General features: G+C 38.7%; 1 protein-coding gene across 1 annotated transcript in view; it reads right to left on the bottom strand.

Moving 5' to 3' along the window:
• LOC115417588 (transducin-like enhancer protein 4) overlaps positions 1-22,426 on the bottom strand; it is a gene marked incomplete at its 5' end in the record, with an annotated part of 40,109 nt that extends 17,683 nt beyond the window's left edge. The window contains 10 exon segments of the mRNA XM_075353464.1: positions 926-1,002; positions 2,214-2,383; positions 3,528-3,678; positions 4,987-5,154; positions 12,356-12,409; positions 15,545-15,577; positions 15,579-15,656; positions 15,658-15,687; positions 19,513-19,529; positions 22,207-22,426. Coding sequence (XP_075209579.1) covers positions 926-1,002; positions 2,214-2,383; positions 3,528-3,678; positions 4,987-5,154; positions 12,356-12,409; positions 15,545-15,577; positions 15,579-15,656; positions 15,658-15,687; positions 19,513-19,529; positions 22,207-22,426 — 998 coding nt within the window.
• Between the last annotated feature and the right edge of the window lie 3,371 nt (positions 22,427-25,797).

Here is a 25,797-nt window from a genome sequence, read left to right as displayed (position 1 = left end):
AGTAACAGTAGTAAGAGATTCAGAAATATCATTACATTGGTTAGTTTGGTTTAAATTGTTATCTTTGCCTCCAAAATACCTCAGAGATGGTTTCGATAGACAGACAGACAGACAGACAGATAGACAGACAGACAGACAGACAGACAGACAGACAGACAGACAGACAGACAGACAGATAGATAGATACTTCATTCATCCCATAGGGAAATTTACAACTACTCTACTTCATTTCTCTCAACATTGATTTAGCTTTTCTTTTTTAATCCATGACTATGATTTTAAATGTTCTGCCTCTAAATTTCAAAAATATTTTTCATGCTCTGACTAAACAATAATTTTCTAGCACAACTAACCACGTACTTTCTTCACATCTCACTTAGGAAGCAAAATCTCACGTTAAACTTGAAGGAAATATTGATGTTTATAAACTATATGGACAAAAATACTTGACCACATCATGGCTACAGCTGTAAGATGTCCTGTTCATGAGGATTTGAGATATAAAAATCAATATTAATAATCAATATATTTATCACCACCAAAATTTTATCATTTGTTCCTTTTGCCAGTATCAATATTTCCTGAAAATTAGAGTTATCTTGCTAACAGACAAACTGACAAGCAGACAAACCCCGCTGAAAACTTAACTATATAATGACATTTGTCATTATTGTTTTGTATCCCAGACCCCTATTAGAAAAGAAACACCTGAATTCAACGTGTCCCAATACTTTTGTCCATATAGTGTATGAGTTAGGCAATTTTGCTATGAGGCTAATGAAGTGTAAAAATCCTAAAAGTGTACCATTCTTGCATATGTTCACATTAATTGATGACACATATTCTACACTGCCTGCACTCACATTGTATGCATGCTAAAGTAGGAACTGCATTTACAAAAAAAACCCCCCAAAAAACAACTTACGGCTTGCCACCAGAAGAACCTGATAGAGAGGAGGACAGCCCAGGGGCCCTCAGGTGAGACCGGGAGTCATATGCCACCTGGTGGGGATGAGACATCAGAAAAAGACCATTAGGTGGAATTCACACTGCAGGAAAAAGATGTCCAGATCAGATATTTTCACTGACATTTTTCATGACTCTATGAATAGCACAAATCACACGGTATCATCATTTCTAATGTGGCTCACATCCACATATGTGGTTATAAATCATACAGATCTGATCTTTTGCAATGTAACAGAATTTATGTGACTTTTACATCACCGTAGATTGAGATTCATCACATCTCTACAAAGGAGGGAGTTAATCAAATACAATAGTGCAGTTCAAATGAGTGCAATATGAAACCCATACAGCAGTAAAATAAAAAGATGTAAGAGCAAAACACTAATAGGGACTATTTTACTGCACACAGAGCATGTTCACAGTGTGTACTAGTAGATTTACTACAGGAAACCATCTCAACACTAATAAAACCAGTGTTTAATGAAAGTTGGTGAGATCAGGGACATGACCTGTTCACACAGAAACATGAGAAAAAAATAAGGTGAACAGCCAAACAAACAAAAACGAAATAGCAGATCTGAGCTGGAAATATTGGCAGGCAGCAGTGTGACTGGAACTTTAGAACTCCACAAATGCTCTATTTAACATTAGTTTAAAAGGTGAAACAAAAAGCAATAAGGCAGAATACTAACAGAAATAGAGTTTGTTCTGTTAGAAGTGTGCTGGCCCGTGTGATGACAGTAATAAGTCATGTTATAAGTGTTATGTAGTCATGTATAAGTGCTTTTCCCCAGACTGATGACAAGGTGGCGAAGGGGTCGCTGTGGTGAACATCCTGTCTTAAGGCTGTGTAGGCTCATATGTGCAACCTCAAAAATGGAGGCGCATATGGAGCTTTGTGGACTACTGGAAATCAGAACAACTGTGACTGACTAGTGTTTGTGGTTTATAACGGTGGAGAGTGATGGTGAGGGAACCATGAATCAGACTGAGGAGACACTGATCATTTTAACCTCAAAAAAAAAAACAATTACATGTTCCACATAAACCATTTCAGTTGCTTTTCTCTGTGACATTTTTTCCATCAAAAGTGAATTAAAGAATGCAAATTAAACTTTGACTGAACATGTAATGACTGAACACGGCCTGATAATGGCTCACACATGCATGTAGTTGTGGACGCTGTGATAACAGTCAGATCTATTCCAAACTATAAATCATACCTCAGCAGCCTTTCTACTCACCATGGGGCTTCGGGAATAGGCGCTGGCTGCTGCACTGATTTGTGGGGAGAGAGTCAGAGCGCCACCGAAACCTCCTGGACTGGCAAGTTCCCCATTCAGTCCTGCGTGGGACACCACGCCAAAATGAGCCGGGTATGAACCGGGGGGCACAGACATGGGACTGCGGAGAGCTGGGAGAAGAGGGAAAGAGGACGGAGGGATTGATGGATGGTAAGAAAGTAGAGGAGGAACAACACAGAGTACACAGCACAAACACAGTTACAGAGGGGCACAGAAGAATGGAAGGGTGTTCTTTCACTAACTTTGATCTAGTTGTAAAACAGACCAGAGTCTGCACCTCTGGTCCACAGAGGGAATGAAAGTACACTGACAGCACTGAAGTCAAGGGAGTTAAGGGAATATCGTTCTAATAAATGTTCAAAACTCTGAGTCTTCTTGACAAATGTCTGTTTCTGGTCAGTGCTACGTCTGAATCAGTCTATACTGTATGATGACAGGGTCACACTAATGAATGAATAAGGAAATGAACAAACCGAGGTTCAACAGGATCAGTGGCATGAAGGACAGAGGAAGACTGGATGCAAATCCTGTCAATGTTCTAACAGTGGAATTCAAGCAACACTTTGACCTGTACATGACCTGTTTCATGTACAAGTAACATGTAGTTACATGTACATGAAAATAATTTAAAAGCAGTATTTATTTTATTGGACTCTTTAGCAGAACTTAAAGATATCAAAATTACACCTTATACTCCTTATATAACATCTTCATGTTCTCGCTTAGAATCCCAAATCAGAAAAGGTTTGGAATAGTTGGAGAGTATGTTTAAAACAGAAAACAGTGATTGGATGTTGTGTTTCAGTATGTTCCACAGATTCTCTACTGGGGACGAGTCAGTACTGCAGCTGCAGGAATGGATGCATTTACAAATGAGAGGAAGTCAACCAGACAAAAATGAACTATATTGCGTTCATTATTTACAAAAAAATACAAGTGAAAGCATATTTTACTATGACTGCTCTATTTTTTAATTAGCATGTTTCATACTGTAGCAACTGTTCTGATTTGGGATTGTAACTGTAACTGCTCACAAAACACGTTTCGAAGCTCTTACAGTTGCACATGTATGTGATAAAACTGTGTCCTTTTAACAGACTTTCACTCAGCATGAAAACTGATTAATGAAATGAGTTTTTGACTTAAATGAAGATAAATAAAATAAAGATTGTTGTGCAGTGACTGTCAGTAGCAACTGCATCTCCAGTTGAAGTTTCTAAGCCTAAACTTTTCTTATAGGAGGGAGCGTCTCACCCAGTGGGTCTGCAGCCGAGGCTGCTTTGCTGACCAGGCGAAGGCAGGAGGTGCTGGGGCCAGGAGCTCCTGGGGCACCTGGGGTAAGAGCCTCACGGTGCGACGGGGACGGGGTGCCAGACTTAGACAACGGAGACTGAGACTTATCCATCTGCAGAGAAGTCACAGGAGAATTGACATAGAAATGAGGCCTGGCTGGTCTGTAATGTTAGTTTGATTTTACCGGTAGTAATGAACGACCTGCTGGAAGGAAGCAGTCACTTTAATATTTCATAAAACAAAAGAAACTAATTTGTCTCCATGTCACCAGTACAAAAGCATGTCAATAAATCCACAGCCTAGTATTTAGAATATACCCCATCTACACTAAGACCAAAGGATATCTTCCTCTCTTTACCTAAAGGAATGAAACAAACATGATGACACCACTCACAGACCGTTTAATCTGTCCTGAGTTGAGCAGCAATGACAGTTATACACCAAGATAAAAGTGTTCGGTTGTTTTTGAGTTTCCACTCATATACGCAGACTTAGACGTAGACAGAAACACTGGTACATGTGTCTGTCTCCTAAATATGTCTATGATGAACACATTCTACTGCCAGTAATACGATACCTCAAAAATTCCAAACTATAACCTATCTGTCTGTCATTGTCCACACAGATGCACAAAAACAGCTTTAAAAAACTACGGAAAGCATTTTGAAAAATCTGTTTTAGTGAAATTAAATGCTCTTTATATATCCCTAATGTAGAGACAAATGTTCGTCTAAATGTTTATTCTGAACACAAAATTATACAAACAAGTGAAAAAGTAGGCAGAGTTTACTAATACCCCTGCCCGGTCACACAACACTTTACCCCTCCTGCTCACTGATACCCTACCTACCCAGGGATTAAATCTGAGTACTTACATTAAGTCTTTTCAAAAACGTTTTTTAAAAAAATGCAAAAATTGAGAAAAAGGCACACGTAAAAAACATATAAGTGAAATTTGAGAAAGAATCGGGTGAATAATGCCAGCGAAATCGGTTGGACAAAAATATTTATTTATACCTGGTATATATGTATTCCGGGGATATATATGTATTCTTGGTATATAAATATTCCTGGTGTATATATGTATTCCTGGTATGGGGTGGGCGGGGGTATAAAAACACTGTGCTGTGCTTTCAGTAAACTTTCTAAACTGTCCATCCATGTAAAGGTTCAACATGGTTTAACAGTGATCTTTTCATTGTCTTTGTGTAAGACCATAAATGAAAGCATAATGTGTACCAGGTCCACCCTCAGGGAATGAAGAGAGAAGAATAAGTTTTTATTATTAAAGAAATGGGCTCAAACTCTTCAGGCTTATTAAAGCTGTTAAATGTTACAGTAATATATTAAGGGAATGGAAACGCAGACAGAGCCCTGGTGGTCTGAGTCAGGGTACCCCCCCTCATGTGCATTATCTTACCTGTGCAGGGTCCTTGGCCTTCCCTGGAGTCGGGCTGCGGGGGTTGGGGGTTGAAGGGGCCTCTCCTGCACCCGAGGAGCCCGGTAGCTCTTTCCGAAGGGTGGGGGCCCGGTCTAACCCGTTCCCGTGTGGGGAGTGAGGAGGGCTGCCCGCAGGACTGTTAGGCTCCTAAATGACGGAAGGAAATTAAAAATGCATTTCCACTTCCACTCAGAGTTTATCTATTCAGCCGGGGAAGACATTTTGTTTATGTAATACTAGTCTTTGGCCTCAAGATTCTGGATTCAAGTCCAAGTCCATTTCACTGCATTTCATTAACTTTAATTCTAATTCTATATTTATATAAATATTTATATAAATACCAAATTTCTTATTTTTCTTATTTTTTAATTTTTTCCACTTGTTTGTGTTTTTTCTTCCTGTCTTTTCTCTGTATTTACTTGTTGTATGTTACTGCTGTTAACTGTGAAATTTCCCCACAGTGGGATAAATAAAGTCTTATCTTATCTTATCACTTTGACATAATGTGATCTTCATCCTTGTCCTTGGAATGGCTTCTCTTTTCTTTCCTCCTTTTCTGTCTTTTAATTTTCAAGAACTATTTGCAGTATAAATGCCTTTTTATTTTGGTGAATCACCATGGAAATTTGAGTGTCTTTGAGCTACTTATGTTGACTCCTCATGTTAACAGCTGAGCTTTTTAAATTTATCTTCAATCTTCTGTTTAGCCAAAAAAAAAAAAGTTGAAAAAAAACTGCTGTTGCTCCTTTTAGAAACACTCTGTGCCTCTTTGTGTGTACCAGCAGATGGAAAAGGCTTTCATGAAACATGCTGAAGGTGTTGCTGAAGACTAGCAGGAGTATCAGAGTTTTTAAGATACACTCAGTTACAGGAAAAAGCAGCACATTCCACTATAAATGGGTACAACATGACCTCTGGTGTCCCAGTGCAGTGTGATTCGTGATTCGTAAAGGGACTCAGGGCTCAGAGCCCACGGTACACTGCATGAAACATTAGAGACTGTCTAGTACTATAGTGCATGGACTGGGAGATAATGCTGCTGTTACATGCTGCTTTCATCACCGAAGCCCCAGCGTCTGTTCCAGTGTTGAGCCAACACCGCCTCCCCCAGAACAGAGTGCTGCAGTAAGCACTTCTCACTGGGTCACAGTGATCAGCACAGACATTTTAGTGCTTATATATGTACACACACACACACAGACACACACACACACACACACACCCACACACACACACAGACACGCAATCATCTCTTCAAACAGACACACACACATTTATAGTGAGGTACTGTACAGGGTGGGGAAGCAAAATTTACAATATTTTGAGGCAGGGATTGAAAGACAGTGTATGACCAATTAGTTTATTGAAAGTCATGAGAATTTATTTGCCACAAGAAAATTGACATAATAGAAAATGTTTTTATTCTGTGTCCTCCTTCTTTCTCAATAACTGCCTTCACACGCTTCCTGAAACTTGCACGAGTGTTCCTCAAATATTGGGGTGACAACTTCTCCCATTCTTCTTTAATAGTATCTTCCAGACTTTCTCGTAATAGTTTTGCTCATAGTCATTCTCTTCTTTCCATTATAAACAGTCTTTATGGACACTCCAACTATTTTTGAAATCTTCTTTGGTGTGACGAGTGCATTCAGCAAATCACACACTCTTTGACGTTTGCTTTCCTGATTACTCATATGGGGAAAAGTTTGTGAAAAGGTATGGATAATAGTGTTAGGTATGATTATGACATCAATATATGTTTGGTTTCAAAACAATTGACTTAGTGCCTGCTGAGAAAAAACAACTAAATGTTCATTGTAAATTTTGCTTCCCCACCCTGTACATATACAAATACACACTCAGACAGAACTGCACACACACACACACCACACACACACACACACACACACACACACACACACACACACACACACACACACACACACACGGATACTGACTGGCATGTACACTCAAACACACTGTACATATTCCATTCTCTATAAAGAAAACATAACAAATACAGTTGTATAGAAGAATTTTTAACCCTGTAAAGCCTAAACCATTAAATCACTGACAGAATTTCCATGTATACGTTTAAATGTTGTATTATATTTTTGATACATCGGCTCTCAGTGCTCAAATATTATTATTTTTGAACACAAACATGTCTAACAAATTGGTAACTCCTTTTCAGAATTGGCAAAGTTCTTTCTCCTTCCTCATTAATGACAATCTTGTAGTGTCACTGGAAAGGCCATTGGTCAACAAATTCCTCCCCCTTGGTGGATTATCTGTGTATTGCATGTATCTAATTGTGTACATCAGGTTTTTCAAGAAAAAAAAAAATCGCACCGATCATATAGAGGGGTTCAAAACTCATGTATCAAATATGATACGTTTGGCGTTATAGGGTTAAAAGGATGACCTCACCAAGACAAGAAAAAAACAAACATGTAAAAGCCACAAGACGAGAATTCTACAAATGATGTAACATGATAAAATAATGTAATGAGACATAATAAATATTAAAAAGATAAAGTGAAGTAAGAAGGTGAAAATCATAAAACAAGATGAAAATGATGTGACAACATAATGGGCCAAAATTACGTGCAAGTATGAGTACAATGTGACAAGACGAAAATAATGTAAAAAGATGAAAACAACTTAAAGAAAGAAAAAAAAAGGCGTAACAAGAAAAAAAAAACGTAACAAGACAAAAATTAGGTAACAAGCTCAAACTATACCAGGACAAAAACAGAATAAAGACATACGACAAAAACAATGGAACAAGATGAATACAACGTGATACGACAAAACATAACCATTTAACAAGACAAAAACAACATAACGCAACAAACAGAGAATTAACTTAATATGACAAAATGGCGTAAAGGGATGTAAAAAGGCAAAAACAACGTAAAAGACACAAAAAAACCAACAAAACCAGATGAAAACAATCCAATGTGACAAAAACTATGTAATAAGACAAAAAGCTGTAACAAGATAAAAAGGTAAGACGATGAAAACGATGCAAAAAGGCAAAACTTTAAAGACTTTAAAGACACAAAGCAACACAACAAGACAAAAAAAATCATAATATGAAAAAGTGACTGTCAGATTGTACTGTTTGTGTTATTGCCTAGCGAGCACAACTTGGCCAATGTCATATTATTTGGTACAGATGGTGGAGGAATCAGTAAAAACATAAACATTATGGCAACTCATGATGACGTACTTCTGTATATGTGGACCCAGAGGAGATATGACACTCAATTTAGGATATCAACAGAAAAAGTTAGGGATTCCCGCTTGGAAAGTCACAAAGACACACACAGATACACACACACTACTCACCAGAGAACCTCCCTTTTTCTGCCATTATCCATATTTGTCATATTTTTTTTCCTCTTTTTCTCACTGTTGTACCAGTTTTCCAATCACACATGAGACTCCTTGGCTTTTGTAGCAGTATCAAAATACTGAGGGCTTAGATAAAACATATTTGGTACACTGCACGAAGTATTTAAAGAACTAAAATATTCCAGAGGCATAAACGGCTTTGCATATATTAAAAGAAGCAGACCTGCAGACTTATCTAATGAGAGAAAAGGAGGAGGTGAGGTCGGCGGAGAGGAGCGAGAACGAAGAGAAAGAAAAAGGAGAACAGAAAATGTTTCAAGAGGTCGGAAAGATAACATTACACAGAAAAATCAAACAAAAAAAAAAAGATGGTAGAATCTACGTATTGTGGGTGTGTGTATGTGTGTGGACAGATGTGGTTCCAGGGAGACAACCAGTGGTGGCTGATAATGAGCTTACATAGTAGCTCTTCCTACTTACAAGCAAACTGCAGCACAAAGCTGAATTACCAACAGAGCTGCTGACTTATTTGTGCACATTTGACATGCACTACTCAAACGCACAAAGCCCAAGGTTACAAAAAATTAAAAAAACACCACATTAAGCAAGCAAAACAAACAAAAAATGCACAGTAAACACGAGGTTGGGAAAGTAAGGCTGAATTATTTAGATGGAGAAAAGAATCTGAAACAATTTTGTCTGTTTTTCAAGTAATCATGCCAAATAAATTCAGCAAAGAAAAGTAATTTCAACACATCAGCCTAGAAAAATGTGTTGGATTGGTCAAAAGCAGTTGAGAGAAAAAATAGACTTAGCTTCCCATAAAAAGGCAAGACAAACTTAAATGAAAATGAACCAGCAAGAGCGTCGAAATCCATCCAGACAGGGTTACAGAGAGGACGGAGGGTGGTTCCTGCTGTGACAAGTACATCTATAGTTATTCCCATAAGTGACACCAGCCCCTCCGAACATCAGCTTCATGCTTATTCATGTGTGGGTGCGTGAGAACCACTGTAGGATAAAGGCTGCTTGTAAGTTGTGGCTTTCATAAGGAAAATCAAAGGTATTTTCTAGGACAGCAACGTACAGGTTTTACACAAGGACGTAGCTGTGAGGTGTGGTGTGTGTGTGTGTGTGTGGGAGACTGAAGTGTGACTTTAGTGACTGAAACACTTTTTTTTCCATAGAGGAGAGCTGGAGGAAAACTATGAGTAAACACTGGTGGTTGAAGGTGGAATATTTTGAAGAGCTCAGGAGAAAACACAGACATTAAGTAGTTTCAGATCAGGAAATGGTTTAATGGTCGAAATTCTTTTACTTGGCTGTATGATTTATTTGAGAACAAATTGGTTACATATGTGAGTTTATAACCACTTGTTGAATGATAACAAGAAACAGCATTATATTTTAAGGATTTCTATGAAGTATTTCTGCTTTTAAAAGACTCAAAACAACTTTAAAGTGTTTCAAATAAAAAGACGTACACAGATGTCATCATGTCAGTGTGTTGTATTGTACAGATAAGAACTGAGTTTGTTCACAGCAACAGGCTGACGCATCTTTGAATGTAAACACGTAAATAATATTTAACTTTTAATTTTATAAGTTCTTATTTGTTGTTGTTTTTAATTGTACAGCTTTTTATGTTTTCAATCTCTTCTTGTATTTTATTCTTTTATTCTGGTTTTATCTAGTCTTCTGTATTTTTATTTATTTATTTATTTATTTTTAATCAATTCTTGTATTTTACGCCGTCATTTTTTTTTTTTTCCTCTGTACAGCACTTTGGTCCACTGTGGTTGTTTCAAAGTGCTTTACAAATAAAGTTGGATTGGAATTTTATATTTATATAAATACCACATTTCTCATTTTTTCACTTTATATTTCATTTTTTACTTGTTTGTGGGTTTTTTCTTCCTGTCCTTTTCTCTGCACTTGCTTGTTGCTGCTGTTAACTGTGAAATGTCCCATGGTGGGATCAGTAAAGTCTTATCTTACCTCACCTTACCTTACCTTACCTTACCTTATATGACCACTAGAGGGAGTAGTGAGTCACGCTGCCAATCTCACAAAAAACTAATGCCAAAATCCTTATGAAACAACTTTTAGAGTCAAAGAAAGTGATAAAGTGATAAAGTGATAAAAGCTAAAAGCGATGTTGTTTTCACCCCTGGACAACAGCTCCAAATTAAAAGAATGGAGTTTGATGGTGAAATTGCAGCGTTTCTTCTACACGGATGAGATTGATAATGAGGTTTATGAAGGTATATAAGTTTTTATGTCACATTCTCATCTTTGCTAAATTGCTTGTTTGTTGATCCACGGTTTCAGACTACGAAAGGTCTGACTTTGTTTGGATAAACAGATCTATTTGTGTAGATGTTTAGTACAGTTACGGACAACACAAACTGTACAGAAAACAGATGATTGGTGGTTTTACTGTGGCTGTTTTCTGTCTTACATCAGAGCTAAGCTAACAGAGCTATGATGTAAACTATCAGCTGATGCAGCACATGAAGATTATATATGTTATATTCGATAATATCAAGATACAGATGAGTAAACGATGAACTTCCCACTTTAAAGGGGCCTTATTTTGTTAAACCTACTTTTATTAGCCTTTAGTTAATTTATTTGTGTATTTGGACCCTAATAGTTCATAATGTTTGAATTTGAACCCTCCAGGTGCTGCAAAACTATCTTTATATTCATTCTGCCAAAAATCAAGTGGATTTCTACAACCTGTTTTAATTCCTTCCTAATTTGTTACGTTTTAGTTACGTCACAATATTTGCACATACAAGGTCAAGACTTCAGATGAACATTTCTCTGAGTACGCCATAACTGTTTGTCAGCAGCAGCAGTTGTAGTGAAAACTGAAAATATGTCCAAGCTTCGAGCTGATTAACTAAAATGTTCAGTTGTTGGTTGTATTAATGAAGTCAAGTGGCTGAACGGGACAGAGCAGCACGTCAACAACCTGGAGGGGGTGGGGTCATGTGCATTTAAAGGGCCAGCGCTCAAACAACCTTTCATTACTCAGAAATAGGGTTGAACATGGACCTGTGGAGTTAAATTAATGAAGACTTCAGACCCAAGCACAGCATTACAGTTTATGTAGACCACAGGGAATGTTTTAAAATGCATAATTCCATTTAAAAAAGTAAAATATCACCCTTTAACAAACAGTGGTCTGTTATGAGATGTAGCATTAATCTGTTTTGCTAAGCATGAGTGCATTCTAGTACAGGACTTCCCCTTGGTATAGATCGTTTATCTGTCATGTAAATCCAAATATTTAAGTAATAAAGTATGATTTGGTAACTCTGAAGGTGTTTGAGATGCATATTTTTATGCAATAATTTATTATTTGGTTAAAGTTATAATATAATTTACAACATCTCTACTTATTAGCTAGCTAGTTTTTATTTAAGTCATGTCAGATGAGTAGTTATTGTACATGTTCTCAAGACCAGCATGACATCAGTACTTTCGGATTTGCATTTTTTTTTTCCATTAAATCTCCTGCTCTGACCTGGTTATCTCCTATTTACTCATATGTAACTGGTGAAGTATGAACTGGGGTAGACATTCTCCTAAATCACTGACCTGTCATTCACACCTAAAATTAATATGTACTGTTTGTGATTGAGTCCAACTGGACAGTTCTAAGAGCAGCCATTCCCACCTGACCTTCAAATACGTCTCCACGTGTCTCAAATGGTCACTTCTGACTGGATCTCATTTTTCTGCTCTACATACAAATAAGCTCATGGTTGGCTTAAAACATGGTACGAAGTTTCATTTCAAGTCTACCAGTCTGCATTTGTAGTGTTTCTTCTCTCAGTTTCCTACACCACCATCCAGCTGAAGTCTGAGTGGGTCTTCAATGTGTTCACACCTTGCTTTAGAGTCCACATGAGACAGTACCAGAACACATGTACATGTCACTGGTCTACTTAATAAATGGCAGAGATAGAAAACTCACTTCATTGGAGACGTCAACAACCAGGTTGTCTTCACTCTTCTCTCCATCACTGTCCTGATGAACAAAGAAAGACAAAAAAACATCTGAATATGTAGTAAAATAAAACAGCAGATGTTTCTGCCTTTCTCTGAGATACGATACTTACAGTACCGTGCAAAGCCTAGATCTGTTGTATTTGAGAGGTCGAAATGATCATACATATTTATTTCTCATTCTCTTTTCTTTAGATTAACAAGAAAATACTGGAAATACGAGCACAACCTTAAAAGACACACAAAAAACTACCTAAATGGGTTTTTAAAGGTTAATGTCATTATTTAGTGTGACCTCTGACCCCATGAGAAGAATCAGCACAACCAGTTAGAAAACATCTGACATGTGTTGAATGAACCTTGGTAACCAAAAATCTCACACTGTCTGAACAAAAGAGTTAAAGATATGCTAAACGCAAATGGAGGTCATATTAAATACGACCACTTTGTTTACTGAAGCTGTTTTTTTCCTGAAACTTTTGTTTTTAATGCTGTTCATACTTTACATATACTCAAAATGCATCTTTATACTGAGACTGACAAATGCATGTGTGGTCATTTAGAACTTTGATAATCCAGCAAATCTAATGTTGGCCTAGGACTTTCACACAGCACTGTATATTTTGACAATAATAACATAGATAGACTCACACTCACACACACTGAAAGAGCACAAGTGCACACACAGATCAATATATCAATAACCCTGGCCTCTCTGCTTCTTTCAGTTATCTGTCCACCATACAACATTTACACAGATAGTATATACCTCATAGACTCAGCAAACATGTCCGTCATATAAACATGCTTCGACACCCCCCCCCCCCCCCCCAGCCCTCACTCTCACTCACACACACACAGAGACACACAAAACACTCTTCCTCCATCCATGACACATGTCACTCTTGTCTAGCCATCTACTCGCTCTTTTTCTCTCTGTCCCTTTTTCTAGGGTGAGAACGATGCACTTAGTCGCCATGGCAACGGTGCTTTGATGTGATCATGGCCTGATATTCCTATTGCAATCAGTGTGGAGTGACATCAGTACCTAATTATACAAAGCCAAACGGGCTATGTGCCACAGCCCGCCTGAACAGAAATACAGAACAGACGCGTGAGAGCAAACGGAAAGCAGCAAAAGCAAAAAATAAATAAATAAATAAAAAAAAAGTGGGAGTGGGGTGGGGTGAGCGATGGAACAAAAATGAAAAGAAAACAGAAAAGACAGAGAGGAGAGTGAAAAGCACGAAAAAAATGAGAGGCGACGATAAAGAGACAGAGAGAGATACGGAAGAGCAAAAGGCAAACAGAGAAAATGGGGGCTGTAATGTGGCTCGACAGAGAGGAAGAGAGAAAAAACATTAGGAAAGTGGAAACTATCTGTGCTTGTTCTCGCTCTGAACTAATGGGGAGATTTGGACTGTGTTGTTGATGCCAAACTGATTTAGCTGGAGGCCGTCATGCACAGACAGACTCCCAGTGTCAATCAATCCTCCAGACTGCAAACACACAGCCATCTAATTCATTACAGCTATCTGCCTTGGCTGTCTTTCTTCTGGCGTTACATTGCCTCTGGCGCTCTCCTCATCCCTATTGGACCCATCCAAACAAACACGACTCTAATTGGCTGCGGGCCCTGACACCAGTAGTGGCCTGTAATGTCCCACACAATAGCCGTGCTTCCATAAATTTCAAGTGTAGTGAAAGAGTTGCTAAAAAAGAAAATGAAAATTAAACTACGTTGTGTAATATTGTCATACGCAGGCTGCATTCTACAGTAAACAGAGTACAAGGTAGAGCATTGTGTTGATGTTTTCTTTCTAATTTTTTTTTTTTTTTCAGACCAAGGAATAATTTTGTCTCCTCATCAGCCCACACTACCTGTTGCTACAGGGCTCGTGACTGCGACTGAATTACGGTTGCATGCGCCTGAGAATTTCGGTAGTGCGACTGTTTTTGAGATTATGATCGCACGGTGCGCCAATAAAAAAATGAGCAAAAATTAATACGTGCGCCTAGAATAATGGCTGCAGAAGTACTCGTCAGCTGAAATAAACAGCTCCACGCCCCGCTGACTGAAGCGGAAAATCTAGTCCCCGCCCCGTCGCGTGCGCATCTCTGCGGATGGTCAACACTGCATGACTTCGATGCACATGCCAGCGGTCAGGAAGTACCTACACTCTGGCACCAAGGTCAAGGAGGCCTGACTCAGGCGTGGTGTAGACCACAGTGACTAGGGCCTTTAGGCCATGAAATAAAAAAGTTGGTTGTTGCAAATAATGGGGTGATTCATCTTCCTCTCCAAGAACCACTAAAGTATATTACCACACATTGACAATTGGTTTGCACCTGTGTAACTGTAAGGCTTTTTCTTTCATACTCCTATTCAAAGTACTTTATTCTAGGTTGTTAACATTGCTAAATACATATAGGAATATTACTTGGTATGGCCAAGAGTTTGTGCTGTTCTCCAAATTTTTTATATATATAGTGGTGCGCCTAGATTTTAGCCTGTGCTCCTAACTTTTTAGGGTTAGGAGCACAGTGCTCCTAGGTCAAAAGTTAATTTATGAGCCCTGTGCTACCACTCAGCTAGTTTTCCTGCTTTATGAAAACATCCAGGAAGATGCTACAGCTGATCAGTCATGCTTGCTATGTGATAACTTTCCATTATGTGCATTATCACTCCAACAAAACAAAAAGGCAAAACCACCTCAAGTAAGTGGAAATTGAGGAAGTTTGATAAATTTTGACATTCTCACAACATTTTTTATTGCAAGAATTCAACATGCATAAAATACATTCATGGACACGCTCTCCAAACAGACACATATAAAGATCAAATTTTTTTTTTTTTTTCACTTAATTAGAATTGGAGAGTAGAGAGAAACAGTATGGGAACGACATGCAGCAAATAGCTTCAGGCCAGAATCAAACCCACTGTAATAAGTCCTCTGCTCATATGATACAACACTTACCATGTGAGTCACCCAGGGCACCTCATATTTGTTACATTTTTGCTGTAATTTTATATTTATCTTTTGTTGCTGTATCCTATTACATGCTGCTAAATGACACCATTTTCCTCACAGCCATCCTAAAAGGGTTTGCCTGTAAAATATTCTATTGACAGAACATAAATAATGTAAATGCTTACATAAGAGTGTGGTGGGAGAGGTTCTTTGTCATCTACAGCGCCTCCTCTTGGCCTCGGCTCCTCCTTGCGAGGAGGTGTACCCTCCAGATGGGCCCTGGCGCTCCTCATTTGGTCTGACTGTCTGTTGATGACACTGACTTACTCTGAAGAAAAAAAGACACGGAAGAGGCCATACATCAGTTTAAACTGTTGTGAAGTCCAAGTCGCGTGATACTGCCAGGCTAATTCTTAAATGAGAATTAGTCTGGGGTCTAGTCTCGGATCAGTTTTGATTCTAAGACATGTTAAAACAAGCTCAGGCCAAAATACATTTGGATGCGTATTGGGCAGACCTACAGCCCATCAGAGCAGCGCCTAACTGACCTGGTTTGATTCCAGGTTAAAGTCAAGCAGTGTTTCCTGTGGAATCTGTGTGTGCGGATTGGCCGGTTTTTGTCCTACATATTCAATAAGTAGGCCTACTCAGTGTAGAAAAAAATCCTTCACATTCTGATCTTCCGGTTACCTCAGAAAGGTGTGGTGTCACGTACAATTTTTACCCCCGTGTTATTTTTGTACTTCCAGTGTTTTTGCACGTGTACAACATGGGTAAATTTGGTACATCATGCAGCATGCTGGTTTTACACCCATATTATTTTTATCCCTATTCACTGTGTAGTTCTGAATATCCAAATAAAGTAAACTTTACTATAGTAAATGATAAGTAAACGGGGTAAATTCAGTACAACAGGTTTCACTACCGGATGTTTACATTGAAAAGAATGCTCCAAACCGTCGAGCATGCGCATAATTCTTAGGGGTAAAAAAAAATGGGGTTAAAAATCGTACAGTGGCATGGAGCACGCGGCTTCTTATTGAAAATAGTAGGCCTATTATATATCATACATATGCATAATAAGTCTAATGTGTCAGTGATGATTTTTTTGTATCAAATGTATGGTGTGGTGGCAAGGATTTTGCTGCGGCGGTGTACCACGGTGAAACCTTATCAGTGGAAATGCTGAAGTCAAGTTAAAACAAAGAGAACATCCACATAAACAAAATAAGTAGATTATAAAAGTTGGGGAAGCATCTCTGCAGCCTATTCCTTGGCAAAGACAATGAAAAGTCCATCCATTACACACACACATACACACACACACAAGTCACAAAACAAAAAACAGAAGAAGCGCAGACGTAAGCAGCGCAGGTTAAGTCGTACACAGAAAGAAGCTCACAGGACAGCCCATAAAGCTAATTAGTGCTCTCCCCTCGACACACCAGTCTTCATGTAAATATGACTCTCATTAATGGGCAATAAAGCTGTGCAGGCATATTTACTAATACAGCCACGGTCTGGTGCTGGGAAAAACCAATCAAAGCACTGTGTGGTTTTGCGCTGGTGCAGAGGCCAGAGGTTTGGTGAGGGCCACTTGTTATTCTTTGTCCCGCGGGTGGAGAGGACAAAAACAGTGAGGTTTGAACACAGGAAGGAGCCCACAGGAAGGAGAGCTGGACAGAGAGGACCACACAATGGACCTCAGTGCAGCTCAACAAACTTCCCTCTCTTCTTCTTTCTTCTTTCATGACTTCCTCTTGATGTCCCTTTCTCCCTTTCATTTTAAACTAAAGGATGTTTTAATGGTGCGCCAACATATACTAACATGCATCTCTCTCGCTCTCCTCTCACTTTACCTCCTCCCTCCACCGCCGTCATGCTCGGCTAAGTTCAACACTAACCTCAGCTAAGGAGAGAAATATTTTTGCTGGTGCTCAACAATCAGCATTGTGTTTAACAATTAAATTATGCTCAGGGTTTCATTGCAGATATGGAAAGAGGGAGTGCAACTAAAGTCAGTAGCACTCTTAAATCATTTTCATTCAGCAATAAAAGGCACAACAAAGACTTCACTGCTATTTTTTAACAACCTTTCCCTCCCTACTTTCTTGTTTCTTCTTCCCTCTTTAGTCTCTTTCTTTTTTTTTTCTTTTTCAATTTCACTCTTCATCTCCCTCTAGCCCTCCTCCTCTTTTTGCTCTCTGTGCCTTATCAACATTTATCCTGATGAAGGCCAGCTGTCCAATGCAGCAAGTACAGTAAGAAAATGTTCACAGTGTTTCCATAAAGCCACAGAGAACAGAACAAGCTATAGACGCCCACTGAATTTCAATCAGCCAATTAACTAGCATTAATTCTCCAGGTCATTAAAAGAGACTTTTAACTACGGTGATATACACCAGTATGTGCAGACCTGAGAGGGAACATTAACATGTATACGTTTCCTTTTTAAATGTTTATTACTTTTATTAATATTTCCAAGGATGGATTAAAAAAAACTGAGGATATGTTCAAATTAATATATTTTAATTTTAATTTTAATAACTTCACACTAGGATCCCTAAAAAACAATTTCAGAGACACTGCTGACCCTGTTTTGGTTATAAAATCTGGGTTTGTGTTGTAATGTGAATGGACAAAAACAGAGACTTTTGGAAACAATGATGCACGTACCAACATTCACTGCCTTCTTATTTGGCGCACCCTGTCACATGATAATTTTTGGGAAGACAACAAGATGTCCCCCTCGAGTACCATCTGTTATATTAACATGTGCAATTTTGGCTTTTATCAGCTGGTGTGAACTTCAGTTTAGCTTTTCATCATGATACATCTGATTCCATTCACAGTCATGTTATTGGTTCTGTGGTTTTATGTGTTTCAGGTATGGCTGAATGTTTGGAATAAAACAATTATTAAAGTGACTGTGTGGATGTAGATCATTAAAATAGCATTTTAAAATGAAAATGTATTATTGTAGATGAAGCCTGAGACAAGTATAAAGAACGTGACTATGCCAAAAGGAAAAAAAAAAATATATATAATCACTGCCTCCTGCTTCATCCCTTTTACACAATTTTTCTATGACTGGTTTTGGAAATTAGCACATAGTTTAAGAGGAATGTATTTTGAGAGCTATGGGTGCATGTTTCCACACATTAAAATGCTAATAATAATAATGCTAATAATGCTAATGCTAATGCTAATAATAATAATAACAATAACAATAATAATAATAATATAATAATAATAATAATATAATAATAATAATAATAATAATAACAATACAATTGCCTGAACGTGTTTTTGAGATACTGCATTCATTCGAAAGGACAAATATAAGGTAACAGTGACCTTGACCTTTGGCCACAAGAATGCTTTTAGTTAATCCTTCTGTCCAAGTGAACATTTGTGAAAACGTTTGCGACATTCTGTCATTCTTGCTCAACTGAGTTTCTTCTGGAGATGCAGCATGCATGGGCATATGCAAAAAACAAGACAAAACCAAAAAAATGTGAGGCTTTAATCTCAGTTCCATTACTGGCAGTGATGGTAATTGTACCTTTAATGTTAACTTTTAACTGAATATCTGCGCTGTCTTTTTTTTTTTTTTTTCATAAACTATAGCTCTTTTTTTCTGTTGATTACCTAATTCCCTTATGTGGTTGAGTTAGAGTTGCTCAGTTTTACCATGCAAACTGGAGTGTTTGGGGAATGTTTGCCATTAGCTGACTTCTAATCCTTTCACTTGTTCTGTAAGTCTTCTAGATTACCAGAACATTTATGTTGCCAATAAACAAACAATTGCTTGTTCATCCATTTACTCAAATTGTCCTTTCTTCCAGATAACAGTGAAATGCTGTGAGCTCAGATGTTAGTGTGATGTCAAAACCTTGAGAAGCTCAAGGTTGATAGCGCTCTGCAGCTATTGTTGGTGGTGTAGAGCTGTGCTGCTCTTGGCTGTGCTCCAGAAATACACAGCCTGTTTCAGAGGCTACTTTATAGTATGTCTCCATTTCCCTTAGTTTATCACTGTCACACACACACACACACACACACACACACCCTCACACACACACACACACACAGAAATGTGGGTGTACACAACACTTATATCCACGTACACACATAAACACACACAGCTACTCACCCTGCTGGGTGCTCCCTCTGGGATCGGGCAGAGAAAGGGAAAGAAAGAGAACAGGAGAGAGAAAAAAAAGAGAGTCACAGTGGAGGAGAAAAGGGGAAAGAGAGAAAGTTTGACGTCAGTCTTGATAATAATAACAACACAGTCCCCCAGTCAGCCAATGTTAGGCCGAACTATAACTGCTCCTCTCTAATAAAGATACAGACCTGCTTTTGTGCCTGATTCCAGCCTCCTCTCCCTCCTCTATCTTTCCCACTCTACCCTCCAACCACACAAAGCACACTGTCTTCCTCCACTGCTGCCTCTGTCAGCGCTCACTATCTTTTCACTCATTCTTTCTTTTGTATGTAAGAAGAGAACACAGAGAGCTGCAGACATACATAAGCTCCCACACTGATGCTTAACACACCAATATGAACACATTGATCTTTCTTTCTCTTTCTCCCTTTTGACTTTCTCTCACTTCCTCTTTTTTTTTTACTTTCAAGCTCTCAGTTTATTCATGAGAAATTCTCTCTTGGCTTGGTGCCTGAAACAGAGTGCAAAAGATAAGATATTCTATCAGGGTGAATGAAAGTTCATTGGGAGAAAGCATTTCTCCTGCATTTACTCAAAGTGTCATACATACTTTGGTCCATATTATGACAGCAATCTAAACAAGCAAGTTCAAATTCAGTCCAAAAGGTGATCTGCTGCACAAAATTACATAAAAGCTGCCTGCAACAAAATGATAGTACTACTTTGGAATTTCTATATTCTGAAGTGATAAAATGATCGCTTGTACTGTGCAGTCAGAGGTTCCTTCTGCTGCTGTTTGGTGGGCACGAAAAATGAATTCATTTAGTTCAATTAAAAACAGTGTAATGGTTTCATTCTGGATGATTTTCCAGATGATAATACTCTAACCCAGCTGTTCTGAACTTGGTAAACATCTTCTCAAAATGTTCTATGACATAATTGATTCTCAGTACTAAAGTATTTCTTCTTACCTGAAACAAAACCAACATCACTGCAGTAGGATGACACTGTTTAGACTTCTGAAATGTTACCCATTAACACTGAACTGCTCCAAAATCAGAGTAACCCTAGGAACATGCTGCTGCCATCCAATGTACATTTAGGTGAAATTAAATTTAACATAACACATTGACAAGAACATGACATTCATATTATAGGGTCAGATCCACAAAATATTGCTCTGCTTTTGCGACCTCTAAATGAGACACAAGCTAGTGTGTAATTCACAAAACTCATTGAAAAAGGACATATTCATTCATACAATTTGCATTCATCGCAACACCTGCTCCTTTCTATGCAAATAAGCTTTGTTGCTAAACCTAATTCACATAAGACTAGTGCAAATTACAACATGTAGCTAGGCTGGTAATAACTGCTCCGACACTCGCTCCTCTTTCTACCTTTCTCTTCATCCTGAAATTCTCAACTTTGCGAGGCTTAACTGATACTGAATTAAAGTTTAATCATCATCATCTCAAAGGTGAAATCTTCAGTCAAACATTGAGGGGGATCTGGAGGGTCAGAGGCTTTTCACACTTTCGCCTTCTTAAAAATAAAACTTTCCTCACAGGGCTGAAAGCTGCTTTTTTTGGCTACACATATAAAAGTAATCCTGTATTCTAACAGCAACAGAAAACAGCATTAATTACAGCCAGATCCTTGGTAATCTGGGATCAATAAAGTTGTTGCAGCTGTGCCATGTGTACATGCGCATGGCCTCTTTTGGAGTTTGGAGATGCCCTGCTACCAGCTGTGAGCACCAAACAAAACTAAACTACTAATGGTTGGACCAAATCTTTGATAAACTCAGTGACAACTGAATGATATTACTTTAAGATTTAGACCTTAATGAAACATGTTCAAATGTGCCTGAATAGCATTAACCAATAAGGACTCAGTTTAACATTTGTGGCAGTTCCAAAATGAATTTTTCTCTATATTTAACAATCCTTAATTGATTTGTCACCATTTATTGTAATATTATCTCATGTATTTTGTGTTTTCTTCAGTGAAAATCATGTATTTCCTACATCTAATTTACTAATCATATAGATGTTCATGACAGTTCAGAGTAAAGGTGAGGATTACTATATCTACTATATCTTACTATATTTTTCCAAATGGGTCAAATATGATGACCATGAAAAGATGACAAACTGCATTTTACACCAATAATTTACATGTATTGATGGGATTAGTGGATCAACAGGTATTAAACATTTTACATCAGTAGATGATTTTGATGTTTGGGTCTTTAATTTGTTATATGTACTATCATGTAAAATACTAGAGCACCAAAACATAACATAAAAGAATGCTGGTTTGTGATTGTGTGTGAATCTCTGACACATACTGTACGGGTGAGTGTTTTAGCTCTCTGCAGTTTTCATTATGGACAAATCTGTCTGATGAAACATTAAGAAAAGCCTAGAAATAGCAAAGCTAAACAGACAAATCAGGTGTAAAACTTAAACAGTGTGATTATATCTGCATAGGTTGGCAGAGGTCATGTGGATTTGGCCCATAGTATTTTTAGTAACAAATATTGGGTTACTACTGCCTGAAAATTACAAAATTATGTAATGGGCAACACTTGTAATTTTTCAGCATAACTTATATTTAGGTCAATGTCAGGGTTGAACATATAAACATGAAGCATTAAATTTCTGCAGTTCTTACCTCTGAGATGTTCTGGATCAAGATGATTGCGTTCATCTTTGGAGGCGAGGTGGGCTGACACTCCCAGAGCCCCAGTCAGAGCCAGAAGCCCTGAGCCCCCCGCACCCAGGGACAGGCCTGATGGGTGAGGTGTCAGGGGGATGCCAGGGGCGTGGTGAGACAGGTGCTGGAGCTGCTGCTGCTGTGGCCACAGGGAAAAGAGGGAGCGGGCAGGGGGAGAACAGGGAGGGAAGGGGGGTCATACAATGGGGTGGGTTGTTAGAAAAAATAGGGTCAGGAAGAAAGGGTTAGACAATGAACAGGAGAAAGTAACAGGACAAAGTGGAAAGGATGAAGAAAAAAAACAGAGAAATTAGCAGGTCAAGCTTTTCAGAGGGCGAGAAATAATGAAATAAAATCCACATGGAACACTCCACAGTGAGGGAGGGGAAAAAAGATGAGGGGAGGGAAGTTAAAGGTATTAGGAGGTATTAGTTGATTAAAAGGTGGGAGAGATGGACACCAAGGACAACAAAGAACAAAAGGAAAGATGAGGAGGAGGGAATTAAATCATCGGGAGAGGGAAGATGTAAACCACAAAGTAAAGAAATAAAAAGTAACAAGCATGAGGGAGTAAATGTGGTTTTATGGGGGAAAAAGGGAGGAAGACGAAGCTCAGGGAAACACAGAAAGGTAAAATAGGTGGGAAAAAATGTTTGACTCAGAAGTGAAAATGGGGAGGAACAGAAAGAAATGATGATGGAAGCAATGGAAAGTGAAGAAGATAGATGGATGTACAGGAGTGAGAAGGTGGAGAAGAGGATAAATGAGTGCCGAAAGGAAAAAAAAGTGTTTCAGGAGCAGAAGATAAAATGAAACAGAGGAGAAAATAAGGACAGAGTCAACGTAGAGGAAGAGAGAGATAAAAGATTACAAAAGACAGAATGAGAAAACCCAGAGAGAAAATGAACGAGGGAGAGAGAGACAAAAGGAGAAGCTACAGATAAAGAAAGGCTATTATCCTGAGGGGAACATTATGATGTGTTTCTGTGTGTTGTTTTGTCAAGCTAGTGTGTTAGACACATATATACACACACACACACACCTCAGAGACAGCGGTGTTTGTAGTGCTGGGAGGAACAAAGGGCTTTAAGTAGACAGTAATGTGATCAGAGCTCTGACAAGCACTGGAAAGCACCATCTACTGCAGCTCTCAGGGCTTTTACTGTGTCTGTGAGTGTGTATGTACATGTAGTAAACAGACTATATGTGCATGTGACAGTGTGTATGTATAGGTTGTATACAAAATATGCACAATTTTTCAAAAATCCAATTAAAACAAAAAACTGAGTTTTTAAAGTGTACCTATACTGGTCTCGCGTACAACATTAATTGTGCTTTGTGTATTATAAGTGAGAGCGGCACAAATTCATAACAAAAAAAAAAAAAAAAGAAATTGCCATAAATGCACCACACTGGACCTTTTTATCATGTGAATTATGGGCGGGAGCAGCACCTGTGGGGGCAGCCAGAAGTGACGTACCATCTTTGTTTCCAGGCAATGAGTGCGAGTAAACAAACAGCAGTCAGTGAGAGAGACTGAGTTAAAGCATGTGTTTGCGCTTGTTGTTTGTGCAGCCGTAAGCTTTGCACTCCAGCATTGTCCTAGAGACACCACCAGCACTGGCCGATCATGTGTCATCTTAGACTGGTGTATGCTGTACGGGGTCAGTGACCAGTCCATCTCAGCCCAGGTAATCAGACAATACAAGAAGTCTACGTCACTACTGGTGCTGGAACAGCCCATGAAGGAGGAAACATGTCAGTGACCATGACTGACGGAGCAGTGACTTAGTACTCACATGTATCTGACAACGGGCTAAAGTTACCAGATGGAAGTGCTAGTATATGTGATCTTTTGAAATAGAAAATTCACTACGGTGCCTTTTAATTTGTTTAGATCTATATTCAAAGTTAAAAATAATTGGATTTTGATGACTGCAACACACTCAAAAAGCAGGGACAGAGGCATGTTTACCACTGTAGGATCACTTGTCCTTTTTATTACACTTATTAATCATGGGGAACTTGGCGCATTTTTGCAAAGAATATTTTGTCAATTTTTCCATGACTTAAGCTGCTTAACAGTCTGTGCTGCCATCGTCTGATTCCTCTTCATGATGCCAATATATTTTCCAAAGGAGACAGATGTGGACTGTGGACAGGACAGTCCAACACCACCATGATGTGACTATGAAACCACTGTTGGAACAGGGGCAGAAGGTATCGTCTGATGAAATAACCAGCAGACTTCACCGAAACGATGTCACAGTGATGGCAGAATGTGTTTCTGTGAGATTCCAATCTGAGTCTTCATGCTTCCTTCACACATATAGAGGTCAGCCATATGGACACTGATGCAGCCCCAGACCATCACAGATGCTGCTTTTGCACCTTTCGCTGATAACAGTCTTCATGGATTGTTTATATAGAACCTGAAGTCTGTTTGTCCCGAAGACAAGCTGAAACATATACGCATCTGAAATCTACCTGAGTCCATGGAAGTCTGTGGCATGTCGGCACAGAACTGATATAGTTATAGTTATAGTAACTGAACTGTATTTAATGACAACCATTTTCCAAAATCCTCCTAAGCCCATACATGTATGTTCATCAGGATGATTCTCATACGATGCTCAAACACACTCAACAGTGGTGTCCACCTTATGTAATGAGATTTCCTCTGACTACCAGAATATTTACTGTTGACAGTGAAATATTGAAATTGTTTTCTTCGTTTTGTGTTGAGAAATATTTTTTTGAGCCTTGTAAAGACTCAGTGGTTGGTGGATGCTCCAATCACGATCCCTCACCTGTTCCCAAATAACCTGATACTTGTGAAATCTGACAGAATAGATTCTATAAAGTTTTCAGTCTTATTTTGTCCCTGTCCCAACATTTTTTGAGCCTGTTGGAGTCAAATTCATATTTTTCAGTGCTGTGCTCTTTAATGGTTTTTACTGGGACAATTTGACTATATATATATATGTATATGTATAGTAGGGATGCAACGGTACTCAGAAAAACCGTGTTCCGTTTGGTCTGCCCTGCACATGATAATCTGCCCTTATGAGCCACAACTTTTCAATTTTGCAATTGATTTTGTGTTGACAGCGAAAGGTGGAAGTCCCCCCCTCAAGTCTTTCCCTCTCTCTCTGGGCATGCGTGTGAGCATGCAGCACAGTGAGGCCCCGCTCCTCAGTGACAGACAGTGAACAGAGTAGTGGATTTAGACTCAACACACACCAGAGTCCTGCCCAGATCCACCACTTTTCCAAACCATCCATGTACATTAGACCGGCAACCCGACCCGATCCGTGATTAAACACATGTCTACACATTAACTCACTTGTAAGTTCCTGCAGGTACCTGACCCAGTGCAGGACTCTGACACACATACAATACCGTAACAACGCTAGCACAAGGAAAAGCGTACGGTAGATTATATGGCGTTTTTATACCACCATTTTCTTTACATCCCAATGCAGAACAGGAATTTACTTGTTTTTAAAAGCCCCCTTTGGGTCCTATGTGTGCACCTGTCTGTTTATA

This window comes from Sphaeramia orbicularis, chromosome 4 (assembly GCF_902148855.1).
Source record: "Sphaeramia orbicularis chromosome 4, fSphaOr1.1, whole genome shotgun sequence".
NCBI lineage: Eukaryota > Metazoa > Chordata > Actinopteri > Kurtiformes > Apogonidae > Sphaeramia > Sphaeramia orbicularis.
The sequence above is the reverse complement of the archived record's forward strand: the minus strand, read 5'-3'. Positions and strand labels throughout refer to the sequence as shown.